The sequence below is a fragment of the Trachemys scripta genome, chromosome 12 (genome assembly GCF_013100865.1).
Source record: "Trachemys scripta elegans isolate TJP31775 chromosome 12, CAS_Tse_1.0, whole genome shotgun sequence".
Taxonomy (NCBI): Eukaryota; Metazoa; Chordata; order Testudines; family Emydidae; genus Trachemys; species Trachemys scripta.
Window position 1 is genome coordinate 30037541 of NC_048309.1, and position 17606 is coordinate 30055146.

General features: G+C 41.8%; 1 protein-coding gene across 5 annotated transcripts in view; it reads right to left on the reverse strand.

The window, feature by feature from the left end:
* Positions 1-3467: 3467 nt before the first annotated feature.
* RBL1 (RB transcriptional corepressor like 1) overlaps positions 3468-17606 on the reverse strand; it is a 73017-nt gene continuing 58878 nt past the window's right edge. The window contains exons 16-19 of one of the 5 annotated variants that reach the window (XM_034787098.1): positions 10698-10915; positions 6681-6857; positions 4165-4236; positions 3468-3994 (exon numbers count right to left, since the gene is read on the reverse strand). In XM_034787098.1, coding sequence (XP_034642989.1) covers positions 3851-3994; positions 4165-4236; positions 6681-6857; positions 10698-10915 — 611 coding nt within the window. In that variant the 3' untranslated portion in view covers positions 3468-3850. Of the gene's footprint in view, positions 3995-4164; positions 4237-6680; positions 6858-10697; positions 10916-16343; positions 16861-16883; positions 17157-17606 lie in introns of those variants that run through there. The other 4 variants (XM_034787100.1, XM_034787099.1, XR_004647813.1 and 1 more) reach the window with 4 other exon arrangements.

Below are 17606 nucleotides of genomic sequence, written 5' to 3' on the forward strand. Positions count from 1 at the left end.
ATCGGAGACAGGGATTAACAGTCTGCAAGTCAGGCAGCGTTTGAAGCCCGGTGGTAACAAGAAGGGAGCAGTAACTCTATGGGAGCCAAAACTTATTTGCCTATGGAGGGGAATAAGGGTAGAAAACCAAATATATATATATAATATATATATAAATAAAATAAAGTAAGTATAAAGGGCAAACTATCTAACTACTGAATATACAGTGAAGTCGCATCATAGGCGCATTTAACTTACGCGATTTTAACTATACGCGCTCAGCAAAACAAAACAAAAGAGAGAAAAATAACAATTTAAATACTGTACCTGTAGTGTGGGCGATTCTGCCCGCCATTCCACTCAATGAGCGTTTGACTATATGCAATTTTTGCCTTACGCGCTGACTTCAGAACCTAACCCCCGCGTAAGATGCGACTCCCCTGTACTACCAACTATAAACTATCTTACCTAAAGGCTAATCTTATTTAAAGGTAAGTGAGGGTGCTGCTGATTGCTCCGATTCAAGCCAAAGGCAGTAGAGAAGGAATTGAGGGACAGTGCAAGACAGCAACAGAGCATGCATGACCCAACCAGGCACTGCTACCACAAATCTCTGATTACAAGCGCAGGGTGCATAGACACCTAAAGTGGGGCACCCACAGTGACACTCCTTGAAGAAGAACAGATGTTACAAGGTTGTTATAGATATGAGTAGTGTAAATTACAAATGGTTATAAGCACATTAGCAGAAGGTGTTGAACAATCTATTGACCTGTTGTACTCTGTAACAGGCTACAACAATTTTTTTTTTTAAACCACCATTCACTATTTATCAAATCCTTATCAACTATTTATAAATGGAACCTTAAAATAGAAGGTGTGACCACACTGCCTTTCCCACAAACATGTTATTTCTTCTTTTAATAAAGAGTTACAATTCTTCTGAACGACAGGGGAAAGACTGCTTAGACACTCATTTATATTGCTGAGGCTTCAGTCCAGAGACAGCAATAATAAAGCTACCATTGACCAAGACCACTCTTTTTACGGTGGTCAGAATCGCAAGGTTGTGATAAAGATCTGCTTTAACTACTGTAGCACACACCATGTTTTATGAAAACCCATGACAGACTATACAATTTGTGAAGCCTGATTTAACTGCCAACGTTTAGTTAAAAGGCACATTTATACTGGATTAATTGGCAGAGTAAGGCTCAATACGTGACTCATGCCTCCACTGTAAAAAAAAAAAAAAAAAAAAAATGATTCTGGAATATTGTACATTATGTATACAATGTGACAGTCAGTGGAAACTGTGGTAGTTACACAGCAAGCCTGGTTACTGCAACTGTTCTACCACTTTCTAACTCCAAAATTAACTTGGATTACAGCTGAATACAGTCTTCTACTGGAAATAATTTTAATCTCTAAATTGTTCGCTAACAAAAATTCTTTTCATGGAAGTAACTGGATGCAAGCCAAGCCTCTTAATAAAGCACAAACCTAGGGTCGGATACTAAAACACCTTATGTCGGAACAGGAGTGAGTATGAAAACTGGAGTCAGGACAAACAAGCTCCATTCCCCGTTCTACCACTAACCTGCTTTGTGACACTTGGGAAGTCACAACTTCTCTTCCCATCAACAGGGGTTAAGAGTTAACTAATGCTGATATTAGATAAAAGGCACTGAAGTGGTGATTTAAGTGAAAAATTAGTTCATGTGCACTTGGACAGAAATACTGTCATATGGTTTGCAAACTGGCTAAAAGCTCAAACAACTCTCCTAGCTTAGCACCTCTTGGTTGGCTGATGTCAGAAAAAGGGCATTTGAACTTACTGTTAACAATTCAAGTTTGCTGGTCTGATATTGGAGGAAGATTGGGTGGATAAAAATCAGTATTTAAAAAAACAAACATTAAAAAAGACAAATCAATTTTATAAAAATTTTAAATACATTTTTCTTTTTAAAAATAAATCTATTTGAAATCAAATTTGAAACTATGATAACCTATATTAAAGCCCAAACGTCCTATAATCTATTCAAATAATAATATTCAAGCAGTAAGTTTGCTGCCAAGGATTTAAAGAAAGCCAAACGCCCTTCTCTGATGAAAGTCACTGGCTAAGCTCCTGGAACCAGAGCATGCTGAAGTGTTAAACCAGCTTTGCACATCAGTAGCCTCCTTCTGTAGGTGCAGAGAAATTATTTTCTTAATTTCTGTTTATTCAAACTAATCCAGTTCAATGATTAGTTCATTCAGAGTTCAGAAACTGATTGGGAGTTGAAAAAAAGAAGGAAAGCTTGTTTTCCTCTTCCAATCTATAAATACAAATGAGGTGTAAGAGAATGAGATCTACTAATTCTAAGATCTTGAAGGACATAGTAACTAGAAGCAATCAGTTCAATGCTAACTATAGATAATACTTCCTCTGTTTAATAAACCAGTTAGCTTTAAACACAAAACATGTTTTGATAAATATTTTTCTTCTTGTGTGTCCAACACTTTAAGGTAGGTTACATTTATTAAGAAAACATTTTTAAAATGGTGTTTTTGTGCACTTTAATTGAATTCCAGTTTCCATCCAAATGCAAATTGACACACACATGACAGCGAAAAAATCTAATCTAATAAAGAAATGCATCATTCACCATTTTCTAACAATAAAAAAGTAAAACTTAAGAATCTGAATAAATGTATATTAAGCTAAATAACTGCTTAAATAAGTGTGTATAAATATAGCATATCCTCCTGGTGAGTAAAAAGTACCATCAAATATAGAGTAAAGGCTATATTTAGTTGCAAATCAACATGTTTTAATGGAAATCAACCTTTCTTTAGGAAAGCAATTATAAAGTACAAATACAAAACAATACTCAAATCTATTATTTAAATCAAGATTTTCTGCTTACTGATTTAAATCATTTTGATTTAAATTAATCCACCATAGGGGCAAGAGAACCAAGGTCACTGACTCAGCATCTCTAACTTGCTGGGCTAATGTCAAGACACTGATCTCTTTGAAATTACTGGTCAACAGCTGTAGTATGCTGCTCTCATGTAAAGACACAGACTTCTATGAGGTCACTCTAGCTTGCTGAGCTGATGTCGAGAGTGACAATCCTCAGAGGTCAGTGGTTCAACATCTCTCACTGACAAGATAACAGAGACCCCAAGATGATTATATGGGGTATAGACCAACTAAGCATAACTTTTCTGGATAAATTAGACTGCTGTTGATCACTTTATGATTTGTAATGGTTAATGCCTTATGTTGATCAACTGTGTAGCAGCAGAAACAAATTTACATACCACCGTTCTGAAAAATCTATCTTGGATCTTGGGGAAAGAAAAATGCTTTAGGAAAAAAAAGCAGACATTTACCCACACTTTTCACAAAAATCAAAACAACAGACATACTAAAGCCAAGACTCCTATCTACATAAGGGCAATAAGTGTTTCAATGCAAGAGCTCCTCATTGAATCAAACCAATCTACCTTCCGACATTTTAAAAAGATGTTTCGAATCAGTCTTGATTGAATATTCTTGAGAATATGCCATCACTCACTCTCTTTCCATTTATTAAGTGTTGTCTCAAGAGAGCTACAATTATACAGAATCATCATCAGCTGCTCATTTAAAAAAAATTACTGTTCAACCAACCTAATTTAAAAATAGGGATTCTTAAAGATGTGAAGTTCTATCCTATTTGTTCTGATTGTGAAATGCATTTCCCATGTCCTAGCCTACACTGCATCTATCAGTGTCTGCCTCCTTATTTCAATACTGTTGCTTTTTAATCAGTTTATGATAAAATTAAATGTTTCCTCTTTGCTATTCTAATGGCTTTTATACTACACATTCGTTCTTTTAAATCCATTTGAATATTATTTTAAAACAGCAGGCTAACTTTATGAACTTACCACCACCTGTCATCTCCACATCTTGGGTTAAATTTGTATTTTCTGATGTGACCTCTTTGGGACTATTTTTCAACAAAACACTCCTGTAAACCTGCAATACGTGGGGAAAAATGCAGTTGTCAAGAAACTCAAACTTAAATTAAATCTCAGTTCTCAAGTTAAATGCATGTAACATTCATTCTCCAATATTAGTATGAGCCTACTTAAGAGAGAGCTTGTATCAAACATTTATCTATAGGTAAGGTAATGTTATTTACTCACATTGCTGTTTGCTTGTGGCTGGTTTCTGTAGCTTTTCATTATGTCCTGAAAAGTTCTTTCCTCTTTGGTCACCTGGAAAAGAAAAAACCCAAGAGGAACTACTTGAGACAAAACATAACAACTATGATTGTTATTTATCAGAGGGGTAGCCGTGTTAGTCTGGATCTGTAAAAAGCGACAAAGAATCCTGTGGCACCTTATAGACTAACAGACGTATTGGAGCATAAGCTTTCATGGGTGAATATGAAGTGGGTTTTCACCCACGAAAGCTTATGCTCCAAAACATCTGTTAGTCTGTAAGGTGCCACAGGACTCTTTGTCGCTTTTTATGATTGTTATATTACAGCACATAAGTACTTATGCCTGTTTAAAAGGGAAATTTTCCAGAGTTTTCTTTATCTCATTTAGTCTGAAAAAAGTAACGAAGCTAAGAAAAGTAAATGATTCATAGATTCTAGGACTGGAAGGGACCTCGAGAGGTCATTGAGTCCAGTCCCCTGCCTGCATGGCAGGACCAAATACTGTCTAGACCATCCCTGATAGATATTTATATCAGAGTAGGAATAACTCACGTATTTTTTCTGGCCTACAAAAAGGTGATCTTCACTTTAATGACCAGCCCGCTCCACCTTTCCTTTCCATGACAGAGAAAGGGAAAACTGTGCCACAGCCAAGAACTCTTAGTATGTTGAAAGACTTTGGGGTTATGTAGGGCTTGACAGTAGTGGAAACAGAAGGCAGCACACCCTGAGCCCTCACTTTCCAGCCCACACACAGTATGACTTCTAAATAGGGGAGGATGGGAAAGCAGATCCTACAAGAAATTAGCCTTACTTCAGCAGGGGAGAAAAAGATGAACATGTTTGATTCCAACATGCTTTATTCTTATATAGCTCAATTTGTGTAGTTTTGCTGTGATGTTGCGTATTTCAAGAATATGCTTTGTACATTTGATTTCAAATCCATACTGTACATTTTTCATGAGCATTACATATGGCTTGAACTTATACATTAAAAGATGTAGTTCTGATATCTGAATATGACAACATGAGGAGAATAGTTTTTAGTTAACAATTCCTGCTGCTCATCTGCACTTGTAAAATTACTGCTCACTTAAGCTGAAGCTTAAAAATTACTTCTTCCCCTTTCCCTCAGAAGCTACCCCTGAATTGGAAAAGAGAACAATTATTAAGTCTTAGTGGGTAGGTAAAAATTTTAGTGATATTTGAGAAATTGGATTTCTTATCCTTTGTTACTGGTATCTTCCTTATTTTCTGGAACGAGATGCAAGGTTACAGGTTACATGTTCAGCTTTGTTTCAAGGTAAACGTCATGTATCACCAATTTTAATAGCAAATGATCCACACTTTTGCAGTGGAACTACAAGAAAAATGTATCAAGGTCCACTTGTTACAGTTGGGCTGTCAGGTCTCATTGCACTGGAGGCAACACTTCAGAGAAAGGCAGGAATCATCCAGCTGGCACACTTACTCAGTAAGACAAGGGAACACAGAGATCATTCAATGGTGGTATTTTTCTGCAAACCTTGTAGCAGTGTCCAAACTAATCTAAGATTTAAGGATTGCTTACAATTAATAAAAGTAAAAGCAAGTAATTGTATTCCATGGCAGCTACATTCCACAGGTAATACCTCTTCTCATTTTGTCTTTCCTATTAAGGCTCACTGGGCAAGTCAATTTAATAGTCTCATCCCATTCAGCACAATGGAGTCCTGGTCCATGACTATGGCTCCCAGGTACAACAGTAATACAAATAATTACATTGGCACCTTGCCTAGTTTGAGTTCTGTTTTGTTTTATTTTTTTCACCTGACTTTGCATCAGTCAGAAGATTACAAAACTCCCATTTGTGTGATAAGTTGGGCTGTTTATAGCACCTCAAAACATAATGTGAAAAGCTTGCACATCTCTTTTTATTTCTTAGCAAAACATTGTATTGCTAAGATAGATTTTTAGCTAGGTTCCTCAACCTTAATATCCTGTGTATGCAACTGCTAGAAGAATTATTTTTCTGAAAAAAGTGAAGTGTGGATATATAAAGTAAATTATTCCATGGAGGTGCAAGCCCCAGCAGCCTGTTAGATAGTGCTCTGCATAACTACATAGATGCACTAGACTATTTCTAGTCATAGTCTCTCACTTTATAGACCAGCAGGGGTGCAGGCAGAGCACCAGAGATAAGCAACGTGAGGCAATCCCTTCTGGAGACAGAATATAACTATGTCCTTTCCAGCTGACAATGGAACAGTGTGAATGGGCTCAAAAAAAGGAGTGCCATCCAGTCCTGAGTCAAAAGGGTTATTGATACAGGACCTTGAGGGAGGATACGTAAAGGAAAGGAAAAGAAGACTTCAGGGCTTCATCAGCATCCTGGAAGCACCTCCCCTCCCCAGTAAGATATCAAGAGTAAAGCAACTGTGTAGTAGATTTTCAGTTTATTTTATTAGTTGCTGGAAATAGCTTAAGATATAATACTTCCTAAAACCTATACGTTACCTTTGCCATAATGTAAAAGGCACAAAGGAGGAGCTGATCCAAATGTCTGTCTTTCATTAGATCAGTGCAATGAACTAATGTGAACTCAAAACATGTCCATATCTTCCTGCGCAACTCAATGGAAACATCCAGTTTTAAGCACAAATCACGCAAGCGCACACTTGCCAAATGATACACCTGGGAGGGAAAAGAGCACAACAGAGAGTGAAGTCAACTGAATCTTGAAATCTAGTTTTATCACAATTGTGAGTCTTAAAACAACAAAGAATGCCAGCAAATAAAGGGAAGAATTCCAGAAAGCAATTTTTTTTTTAACCTGTACATGTTTCTGCATGTCAGAAACAACAATTTGAAATGGATGGACTGTATGTACTCCAACTCCATGATTGTAAAGCTAGATAAGTGCTGCTACCTGTCTGTTTAGCACCTTTTGGATCCCAATTCCAGCTCTTTGTTTTCTAGTTCCAGACAAATCCTCCACAGCATCAAACACAAACATTCAAAATGTTAAAGCAAGGAAAACAACAAAATCAGAATCCTACTTAACAAAATACCATTTGCTTAACCAGAAACAATTTGCCTTCATGACATAGAAGAGATGTCTAGCTCCCACTCCACTAGTTTTCTTGTCTCTTAGCAACCAGAAACTAGACTAGAAAACTTCCATTCCTGTATTTGAAACTCAAATATCTACAGGTAAAACCCTACTTTCTGCATGTTCAAATTCATAAGTCCAGAATTGACAGGATCTATACAGCAATCCCTTCATATAGAGCACCAAATTCGAGAGTGGCTAAAAATGAGAATCCATCAACTAAAAGCTACTCTAATAAAAAGTGCTAAATGTACCAAAGTTGCCATCCTACCAATCTCTGCAAGGGGTTCTGCATGGGAGAATGTACTCAAAAACTGAGTTGTTGTCTCTGCCTTACAGGCTTCAGAAATACAAAGTTTGATCCAGCTGGCCAGTATAATTTGACAAGCATTGTACCTGAACTACTCCACCTACCTGACCACATACCTTGGACCCCTCCAGATGAACAGGAAGTTTGAAGAGGTCATGTACTTTACTTACACCCAAGGAGAGTCTTGGATTAACCTACACAGTATTTATCAGGTTTCTTTTTAAAAACACCTAATTCAGATGAAAACCTGAGATGACCTTGACAAGTGCAGCATGATTAACATTCTTTCATTAACTTTAGAAGTTCTTTCCCCCACTATGAGAACTAAGAACACAAAGATATTTATGTCTGGAAGTAAAAGGAGTAGACTAAAAGTTCCACAAGACAGGCAGAAGAGAAGAATACCCTTTTGTGCACAAGAGTTTGAGTTTGTATAACCTATGACCAAAAGGTCAAAACTCCCTTAAAGATGGTTTCAGAGTAGCAGCCGTGTTAGTCTGTATCCGCAAAAAGAAGAACAGGAGTACTTGTGGCACCTTAGAGACTAACAAATTTATTAGAGCATAAGCTTTTGTGGACTACAGCCCACTTCTTCGGATGCATATAGAATGGAACATATATTGACGAGTTTTTTCATGAGGTTGATGGATTTCCATTCCATACGGCTAAATGCAGTGCCTTGCATAATGACAGGTTTCAGAGTAGCAGCCGTGTTAGTCTGTATCCGCAAAAAGAAGAACAGAAGTACATCCGAAGAAGTGGGCTGTAGTCCACGAAAGCTTATGCTCTAATAAATTTATTAGTCTCTAAGGCCTTGGCTACACTTACCCGGTAGTTCGACGGCTGGAAATCGAACTTCTGGGTTCGACTTATCGCGTCTAGTCTGGACGTGATAAGTCGAACCCGGAAGTGCTCGCCGTCGACTGCGGTACTCCAGCTCGCCGAGAGGAGTACCGCGGAGTCGACGGGGGAGCCTGCCTGCCGCGTGTGGACCAAGGTAAGTTCGAACTAATTCGAACTAAGGTACTTCGAACTTCAGCTACATTATTCACGTAGCTGAAGTTGCGTACCTTAGTTCGAATTAGGGGGGTAGTGTAGACCAAGCCTAAGGTGCCACAAGTACTCCTGTTCTTCTTTTTGCGGATACAGACTAACATGGCTGCTACTCTGAAACCTGTCATTATGGAAGGCACTGCATTTAGCCGTATGGAATGGAAATCCATCAACCTCATGAAAAAACTCGTCAATATATGTTCCATTCTATATGCATCCGAAGAAGTGGGCTGTAGTCCACGAAAGCTTATGCTCTAATAAATCTGTTAGTCTCTAAGGTGCCACAAGTACTCCTGTTCTTCCCTTAAAGATGGGGTTTCATCAGAAGCTTGGATTTTAGCTTTCCTAGCAACAGGGAAGAGTAGTTTTGCTTATTATATAATTTTCCAAGCACACAGTGAAAGCAGATAAAGATGCATAAAGCCACTGTATGATTGAAAATGAAGCCTGTATGTTGGTGGGACATTACTTTGGACCAACTTAATTCTCAGCCCTCTTCAGACATGAGGCGGGGATAGCAGCTGTTTGATTGAAAGCAGAGAACCAAACTCCATTCTGGCTGTGAGATCCTAAGAGAAATCAGAATCTCTAAGAATACGTTTTATTTTCTCTCTCTGTAACAAAGCACTCCAATGAATGAATCTCTCACTGCTAGTGTTGCTGGCTGAAACTATGGCCACCAGGAATACAATTAAATAAAGAAGCTAGAAAACTCCAACAGGGAAGCATACAAATAGTGCAGGTACTATGATTTAAGTTTTTGGAAGGCAGATTAAGACTGATCTAATCAGGTATACTCAGTGGGGTTGCTCATGTTTATGTATAAAGAAATCTCCCCTCACCTCGTCTCTCTCTAAAATGGAAATGCAAGAGAAAGGCAGCAAAACTCCTATAAGTTATGCATGCTTATTCATCCCTCAAATTCTTTCCTTCCTCTGGTAAGCAAGCATGTTATTCCTCTTTCTGAATACTGTCCCAGAGGGCTTAAGTATCCAACATAGCTTTGTGAAGCCCCACATAAGCAACCAATTCTGGACGGGTTGGTGGGTGCAGGAAACAGATGTTACTTCCAATAGAAGAGATGACAGAACGGGATTTTCAGAGACAGGAGAAGCTGAAACAAGAGTGTGTGTCCGAACACTGATCAGTTACAGGAGGACAGTCTTCCCTTCAGCATGTCCAATCCATGCATCTCAGAGAGGGATGATGAAAGTTTTCCAAGTCCTAGTTCAAAACCCATTAGAAGAGAAAAAGCTCAGAGAGATTTAGAAGAGAAAACACCCTCAAGGCTTATCTACATTACATGCGGGATCCACGGGCAGCGATCGATCCAGTGGGGGTCGATTTATCATGTCTAGTCTAGATGTGATAAAGCGAGCGCCAAGCACTCTCCCGTCGACTGGTACTCCAGCCATCAACTTACTGCAGTGAAGACACCACAGTAAGTAGATCTAAGTACGTCGACTTGAACTACGTTATTCACGTAGCTGAAGTTGCGTAACTTAGATTGACACCCCTCCCAGTGTAGACCAGTCCTTATTTGAGGCCTTACTCCAGCCAACAGGGTCTATTTGAGGTCTTACTCCAGCCTACAGGGTCTATGTGCATTATCTCCTCTCTCTGAGAATTTCTGGCAAAGCACTAGAGTTGGAGCTAGTACAGCTATCTGCACCCTCAGCAGAGCTGGGAGGAAACAAGAGCAGGAATAAGGAACCAAAAAGCACCAACAATTTGTGGCTAGCTATTGGAGATGCTGCCTGTCAACCAAGGAGATCAGAGAACAACCCATCTGGCCCTAATTAGTGGATCTGAAAAGCAATTTTTTAGTAATAGGATTTAAAAGCATTTTCCGGCACAGGTGCCTTTATTAGTGCCAAAGGAAAAGTAACTGAACAACACAGGAGTATAATAGAACAGTTTGAGAGACAGACAAGTTTAAATATAACCAAGCATTAACAAAACAGAGCACTTGGTCAATAAAAGATTACCTCACCCACCTTATCTCTCTAAAATAGAGAAAGACATTTAATACAAAGCAACTCTTAGCCAAGATATTTACCTTTCTGTAAAACAGTGCCAGGGAGCCAGTTTTCTTTGGTTTGCTTCCTGTTGACTGATGTGATTCCTGTGCTTGATTCATACGGGAATGGTTTGGAGAAGCATCAATTAAAGCTTGAGCAGTGAGAGGTACTTGTCCATGACTCTCCATTTTAGACTGCTGAGATAAATTCACTGAAATGGGAATCAAGGTGATCCCTCCAGTGTCATTTGCAATACCTGAAGACATACAGAAACACATTATTTTGCAGCCAAGCTGCATAGTTTAATTGCAAATATAATCATAATTCACAGAAACAGTTAATGTTAAAATTGTTCTGCAGTGTTTGCTGTCGAAGGAACCCTTGTTTCCCGGGCAGTGCATTCATAAAGGAACTTTATCGTACTCTTGAAAATACTTAATGGGAGGGACACTGTAAATGTAAAAGATCACACTTCCATCTAAAAGTATTGTTGGTACAAAATTTACTAGAAACATTAAATATTCCTATAACTAAAAGCTAGCAACATCTTTCTTATTTTTTTTCCAGTTTACTTTGTGCATAGTCAGTTTGACTGTTTCCCCCATTATCAGTTTCTCTCTCAAGCGTCAAAGGAGAGAGAAAGAACATAAATGTTTTTAAATCAATTTCAGAAAAAACCCCAAGACCTACTGTTTAATTAGAAAGTGTAATCGATCAGAAACAAATATTCTGAAATTGACAGATTTACAATAACCTAGAGTGGACTGTCCCTTTACCAAAAGTTACTTACTGTAACTGTGTTTCTTCGAAATGTGATGCAGACATGTATTCTAGTTAGATGTGTGCATTCCCAGCGCACTGGAGCCTGCGATTTTTGCTAGCAGTACCTGTAGAGGGGCAGTGCTGGTCTCTTATGGCCTCTCCCCTGGCTATATGAGGTGGTGTCGCCTCCACCCCATTCAATTCCTTCATAACGAAATCCCATAAGAGGAGACTCCGATGCAGAGGGGACAGAGGGTGGGTCATGGAATACATGTTCGCATCATACCTTGAAGAACCACAGTTACAGTAACTGTTTCTTCTTCGAGTAGATGCAGATGTGTATTCCAGTTAGGTGACTCATAAGCACTCATAAGCGATCTGTAGGCAGGGCTCAGAGTTTACTGGAATAGGGATCACAGGACTGTCCTTCTGAGGCCTGCATCTGCTCAGGAAGATGCAGTAATAGCATAATGGTCCATAATCCTACATATAGACGACCAAGTGGCCGCTCTCCAAAAGTCCAGTAAGGAAATGTCACTGAGGAATGCTATCAATGTTGCTTGCACCCTTCTGGAGTGAGCCTGTATCCGTTGAGGAGGCATAGCCAAAGTTATCTCACATAGTCTTGATATAGGATGTTATCCATCTAGAGATGGTCTGTGCAGAGACTGCTTGCCCCTTCATGCAGTCTGCATATGACACTAACAGGCAAGATGAAGCACAAAATGGCTTAGTCCTGTCCAGATAAAAGGCCTGACATCCACGGTATGGAGTCGCTGTTTCTCCAGGGAAGTGTGTGACTTAGGAAAAAACACGGGTAACTGCTTGGAAGTGGTAGGTCAGCAGGAACACCCTTTACCTCATGGAATCTAGCGGGTCTAATGAACTCAATTTTTATTTAATTTTTTGAATGGGAACCATGATTATCTTTGTGGTGTTTAAAGTGAGTCTCAGACTGTCAAGCAAATGTAATGTGGCGTCGACGAGGTATGGGAGGATGTGGATTCCCTTCCTCCTGATATATGCCTGACATCACCATGCATTTGGTGAAGAATCAGGAGGCAGAAGAGAGGCTAAATGGGACAATAGTATAATGAAAGTAGCATTCTCCTACCACACAAGGCAGAAATTTCCTCTGGCTCAGTAGAATCGCCACATGAATGTAAGTTCCAGAGCAGCAAATCAGCCATTCTGAGACCATGCGAGGAGGTTAGCCAAGAGTGATCATGCGAAATCTCATGTATCTGATTAATTTGTTGAGGCTGTGAAAGTTGAGAATGGGTCTCATCCATCCTTGGATTTCGGTATCAGGAAGTACTGGGAGTAAAAGCTGTGGCCCTGGTGCTCTAATGGAACTTCCTCCACCACTCCCAATGTCAACAGAAAGCTGACCTGCTTGATGAGCAGTGTCTTGTGAGAGGGGTCCCTGAAGATGGATTTGGGGGTGAGGTGTGTAGCCCCATCTGACAGGGTCTAGGACCCAGCTGTTGGAGACAACTGAGTCCCAAGCATTGCAAAAGCGGGCCAGCCTGTCCCTAAAGAGACAGAGATGGTGGAGTATTGACTGAATCAGTGCTCTGGACTAAGGAGTCAAAATGGGTGTTTAGCCAGCACTGAGAGAGGGCGTGTGGACTGTCCAAAGCCAGAGATTGACTGATTCCTCTTGTGGGACCTATCCCTCTTTCTATGGTAATCCTGCTGTTTCGGGGGAAAGGCTGTGTGAAGAAATGCTGTGGGCGATATTGTTACTGCTGTTGTGCTCCACAGTGGCATCTTTGCACGGCTGGCGTGCACACTCCCAAGGACCTCAAGGTAGCCCCAGAATCCTTAAAGGAGTGCAAAGTGTCATCAATCTTGTCCAAGAACCAGAGCTGGTGCTAAGAATAAGCAGTTTAAGCTATTGCTTAGGGCCCCAACCAGTTCAAGGGGCCCCCCTATTAATTATTGGTATGTGTTGTGTGCCATCAAGCAGCATTCTGCAACAAATGCCTGAAGCTTCTCATGCAAGGCCTTGGGCAACTGGTTCTTGAATTTAGACATGGCTGACCAATTGAGGAAATCATACTTGGACAGCAAAGCTTGATTTGCTGTCACCGGCACGAGGTGCATATCATTGATCAGGAGGCCATCCCTGGAAGAGTGGCCAGGCTGTAAAATGTCCACCAGTTTGTATATGGTCTCTTGGAGAAACTCTGCTTGGGCGCCCCAGGATGCAGCTACATGGTATAAAAGGTCCTGATACATCTTAAAGACCTCCAGTATAGAAGAGGAAGATGAACCAGGCAGCATGGCATCGTCTGGCGCTGAGGACATGGGTCTTGGCTAAGACACAACTGGCTCTTGCTCCCGGGAAGACATACCCGAGAGGGAGGACTGCAGCGGCTCCACAGGGAGGAAAACCACTGATGCCTGGGCTTGCGGCTGATCTGCAGTCACCACCGTCAACCTGTCAGGTGATTCAGCTTTCAACGGGATGAGGAGCATCCCACTGAGTCCAAAGAGGCCACTGATAAGGGTAGGCTTATTGGTGACCAGTAGGAAGCGCACCAGGGACCACCATCCCTATCATGGGACACATGCCAGCCCTGGAAACCATACTGGTCCACAGGTAGGCCTCAGAACTCGTCAGGTGATGTGGAGCAGGAAGATGACTATCCAGAATCGGATTCAGAAGAGCCCTGATATCTCAGGAATATGGGCAGAGCAGTACCCCAGGGAGCCAACAGGTGGTCCGAGTCATCTGTCACCCAGAACAAGGCAGGCATCAGTGCCCCTGATGAAGGCGATATCATTGATGCCAAACATGCTGGTGCCACAGGCAGTGTTGGTCCCGGTGCAAACAGTGGTACTGGAGTGCCCAAGTGCATCAACACTAAGGGTGATAAAAGTCTCCATTGGAACATCTGCAGTGTTGAAAGCAGATGGGCCATAGAGGGTCCTCATACCAAGGTCCCTTGTACTAACCCCAATACCAGCTCCATCCCCACCAAAGGAAGAGGTGCATCTGAATATAATGCCGATGGATACAAGAGCTCAGCGACTCACTCCATCGGAGGGGTTATAGGTGGTACATCTCTGGGAAAGTCCTGGATCAATGATAAGGGTTGGGACTGAAAGGTAGAGGAGATCTGTGGCTGCCTGATATGTCAATGACATGGACAAAGTATCAGCATTTCCCTCGTTGATATCGGACTCAATGGACACTTGGAGACCAGAACCAGAGTCGACAGTACATGGTTTCTGCACTTCCTACTCAGTACTGGGGAAGGGTTAGAGGTACCCATGCCATTGCGCACGGTGGAATCGGGGTTGGGACTGTCCGTGCTTATCCTGGTGGAGGCAGAGGAGTTGCCCTGTGACCTGGAATGGTCCCGATCGGTCTTAGAAGACCCCTTCCTTGGCACCGACAGAACGGCTACTACGCATCTTCAGAGAGGTGCCTGCCCTGGAATGAGAAGCAGCAGCACTCTCCAAGCCTGAGGGTGATCTTCGGCCCGAGGAGGGCCTTGGTACCAGATCAGGTTGCGTGGCCTGTTCAAGCAGAAGCTGCTTGAGACAAAGGTCCTGTGCTAACCGAGTCTGCTTCTTGAACGATCTACAGATCAAATAAGGTTCTTTAAGGTGGGCCTTGCCAACACAAAGCAAGCAATGTGTGTGGGCGTCACTGTTGGGAATGCCACTCCACAAGAAGGGCAATGTTTAAATCTCAGTTGACACTATCTACTGCCTGCTAACACTAATGATAAGACAACAATCACACAGCTCTGACTTCAGCCACAGAGGGTGAGAAGGAACTAATGGGGGGTCAGGGTAGCGCTGCCTCATATAGCCAGGGAAGGGGCCACAGCTATGTGTCACCCCTCTATAGATACTGCTAGGCAACAGTCTCCAGCTCTGGCGTGCTGGGCATACACGCACCCAACTGCAATACACATCTGTATCTACTCGAACAACAACCCTGGCACTTATATGTGCTTTTCAGTCATCAATTGAAGAGAACTGTATAAAGCAGGGTAATCATCACCCCCCCCAACCCCCAATTTTACAGATAAAGAAATTAAGACAGGGTTACTCATCCAATATCACAGTGAGTCAGTGCCAGAGTCAAGAATTAAACTCGTTTCCTGATTTCCAGTCTTGTGCCTTATCCACTGGCCATGCTGCCTTTCATCCCACCCCCCTAAACTCTGCATTTATCCAAGAATCACATTTTTTTTCCCTTTTTGATCACAGTTGCAAGACCAATGCTTAGAGAAATTTCCCCACTTTCTGCCAGAGTGTTTCTAGCCCTGGAAGAAGGGCGAAGTCTACCCCTAAATATTAGGTGGACATAGCTACATGGCTCCCCGGCATGAAAAATTCACACCCGAAACATGCAGTTAAGCCAGCCTAAACCCTGATATAGACACCACTAGATAAACGGAAGAATTCTTCCATCAACCTAGCTAACATCTCTCAAGGGGGTGGATTAAATACAGCAACAGAGAAATCCCTTCTGTAGCCTTAGCAAATGTCTATGCTATGGCACTACAGCAGCTTCACTGCAGAGCTGTAGCTCTGTCACTGTAGTGTAGACAAGATCTAAGTTTTAGGCCCCTAAAATCACATCCTTATCAACACATCTGGTCTCTCCTCCATTTAATTCCTAAGTGGTTTTAGAAGCAGGTATCCCACAAACTACTAAAGTTAAAAAGGATGGCTTTATGCCAAAAGCTTGAATTCCTATAAGGCATTTGTTTCTAGCCCTATGGAATTCTAAAAGTGAACTGCAAAAGCAATTCAGACTAGGTGGTCACACTTGCGAATCCCAAAATAAAGTGCATTTGGGCATCTGATTGTGCACAGGTCACCCCATTTACTCACTAAAATTCCTACTCAAGGCTAACGGTTTGCCAGGCCTGACTGCAATTGCCAAGACTTACCGTCAATATCTTCAGCCTGTATGGTAATGATGCATCTTGTATACAGGATTATAGTCCAGCTCAGGTCAACTCAACTCTGGTTTTATCATTTTATGAATGGGACTGAAAGCAGGGTTTGTTTAAAATACATCTTTGTCAGTCCTATCATTTCCTTCTCGGAGAGCTTTTCCAAGTTTCTGTCAGGTGGAGAAGTTTCTATGGTTCGCCCTTTATGGGCCCTTTGTATTTCCAAAACACAGATTTCCAGCTCAGCCATTGGACCACCTTGATAGTCTAGTGCAACTTGGCTGCATTACTGTCCATGACCATCTGACAGACAATGGCACCTAGATGCCTATTCTCCACGCATTGTCCTCGCATGTTACCACGGTATACAAAGCTAGAGAAACATGAAGCAGCAAGGGAGAAGCCTGGAGGACTAACAGAAGATTCACCCCCAAATCCAATTGCTTGTGTCAAGAATTAGGGCATTTTCATGCTGTGACTATGACTGAGGTGATGAAAGTTGTCTTAACGTCTGCAAAATCCAAACCAGAGGAAGCATTCTGAATTGTGGGTAGTATGATTAACCCAGATTGTCTCAGCAATGTAAAATCAAGTGTTTCTCACATGAATAATAGTCAACGTACAAATCAGATAATATAAACTGGAATTCAGGCAGAGCTGATCACTTCGACAGGAACAGTACAGGAGTGGGAGATAAAAAATGCCAACTGTACTGGGTGGCTCTCAGATGGTTTCTCTTGCTGAGGTTTTGGTTGTAACCCCAAGCACATCACATCATGTATGGAAATGGCCCTATGTCCTTCATGGCTGATGAAAGCAATGGAAAAGACAACAGGCCCATTATTGTCAAAGATTCCTAATGCCTCCTTAGTAGGGTTACCATTTGTCCGGATTCCCCCGGACATGTCCGGCTTTTTTCAGTTAAAAATAGCATCCGGGGGAAACTGGTCAATGTCCGGACTTCCCCCGCCCCCCATGCAGAGCATGCGGGGCTTACAGGTCAGCCGTCCGGATGGTGCCACTCGCACGGGCTCCGGCAGCCAGAGCCCTTCCTTCACTTCCCCCCTCCTCTCTCCTGCAACTTGAGACCACTCCCCTCCTCTCCCTCCCTCCCCACGCCCTGCATTCACAGATTGCCGGCCGTCGCCTCGGCCTCCGGCAGTCTGGAGCTCCGACCCTGCTCCCCTCCCCCGCTGCCGAGCACGCTGCTCTGCAGCACAGTAAGGGGGCCGGGGGTCAGAGAAGCGGCAGGGAGGT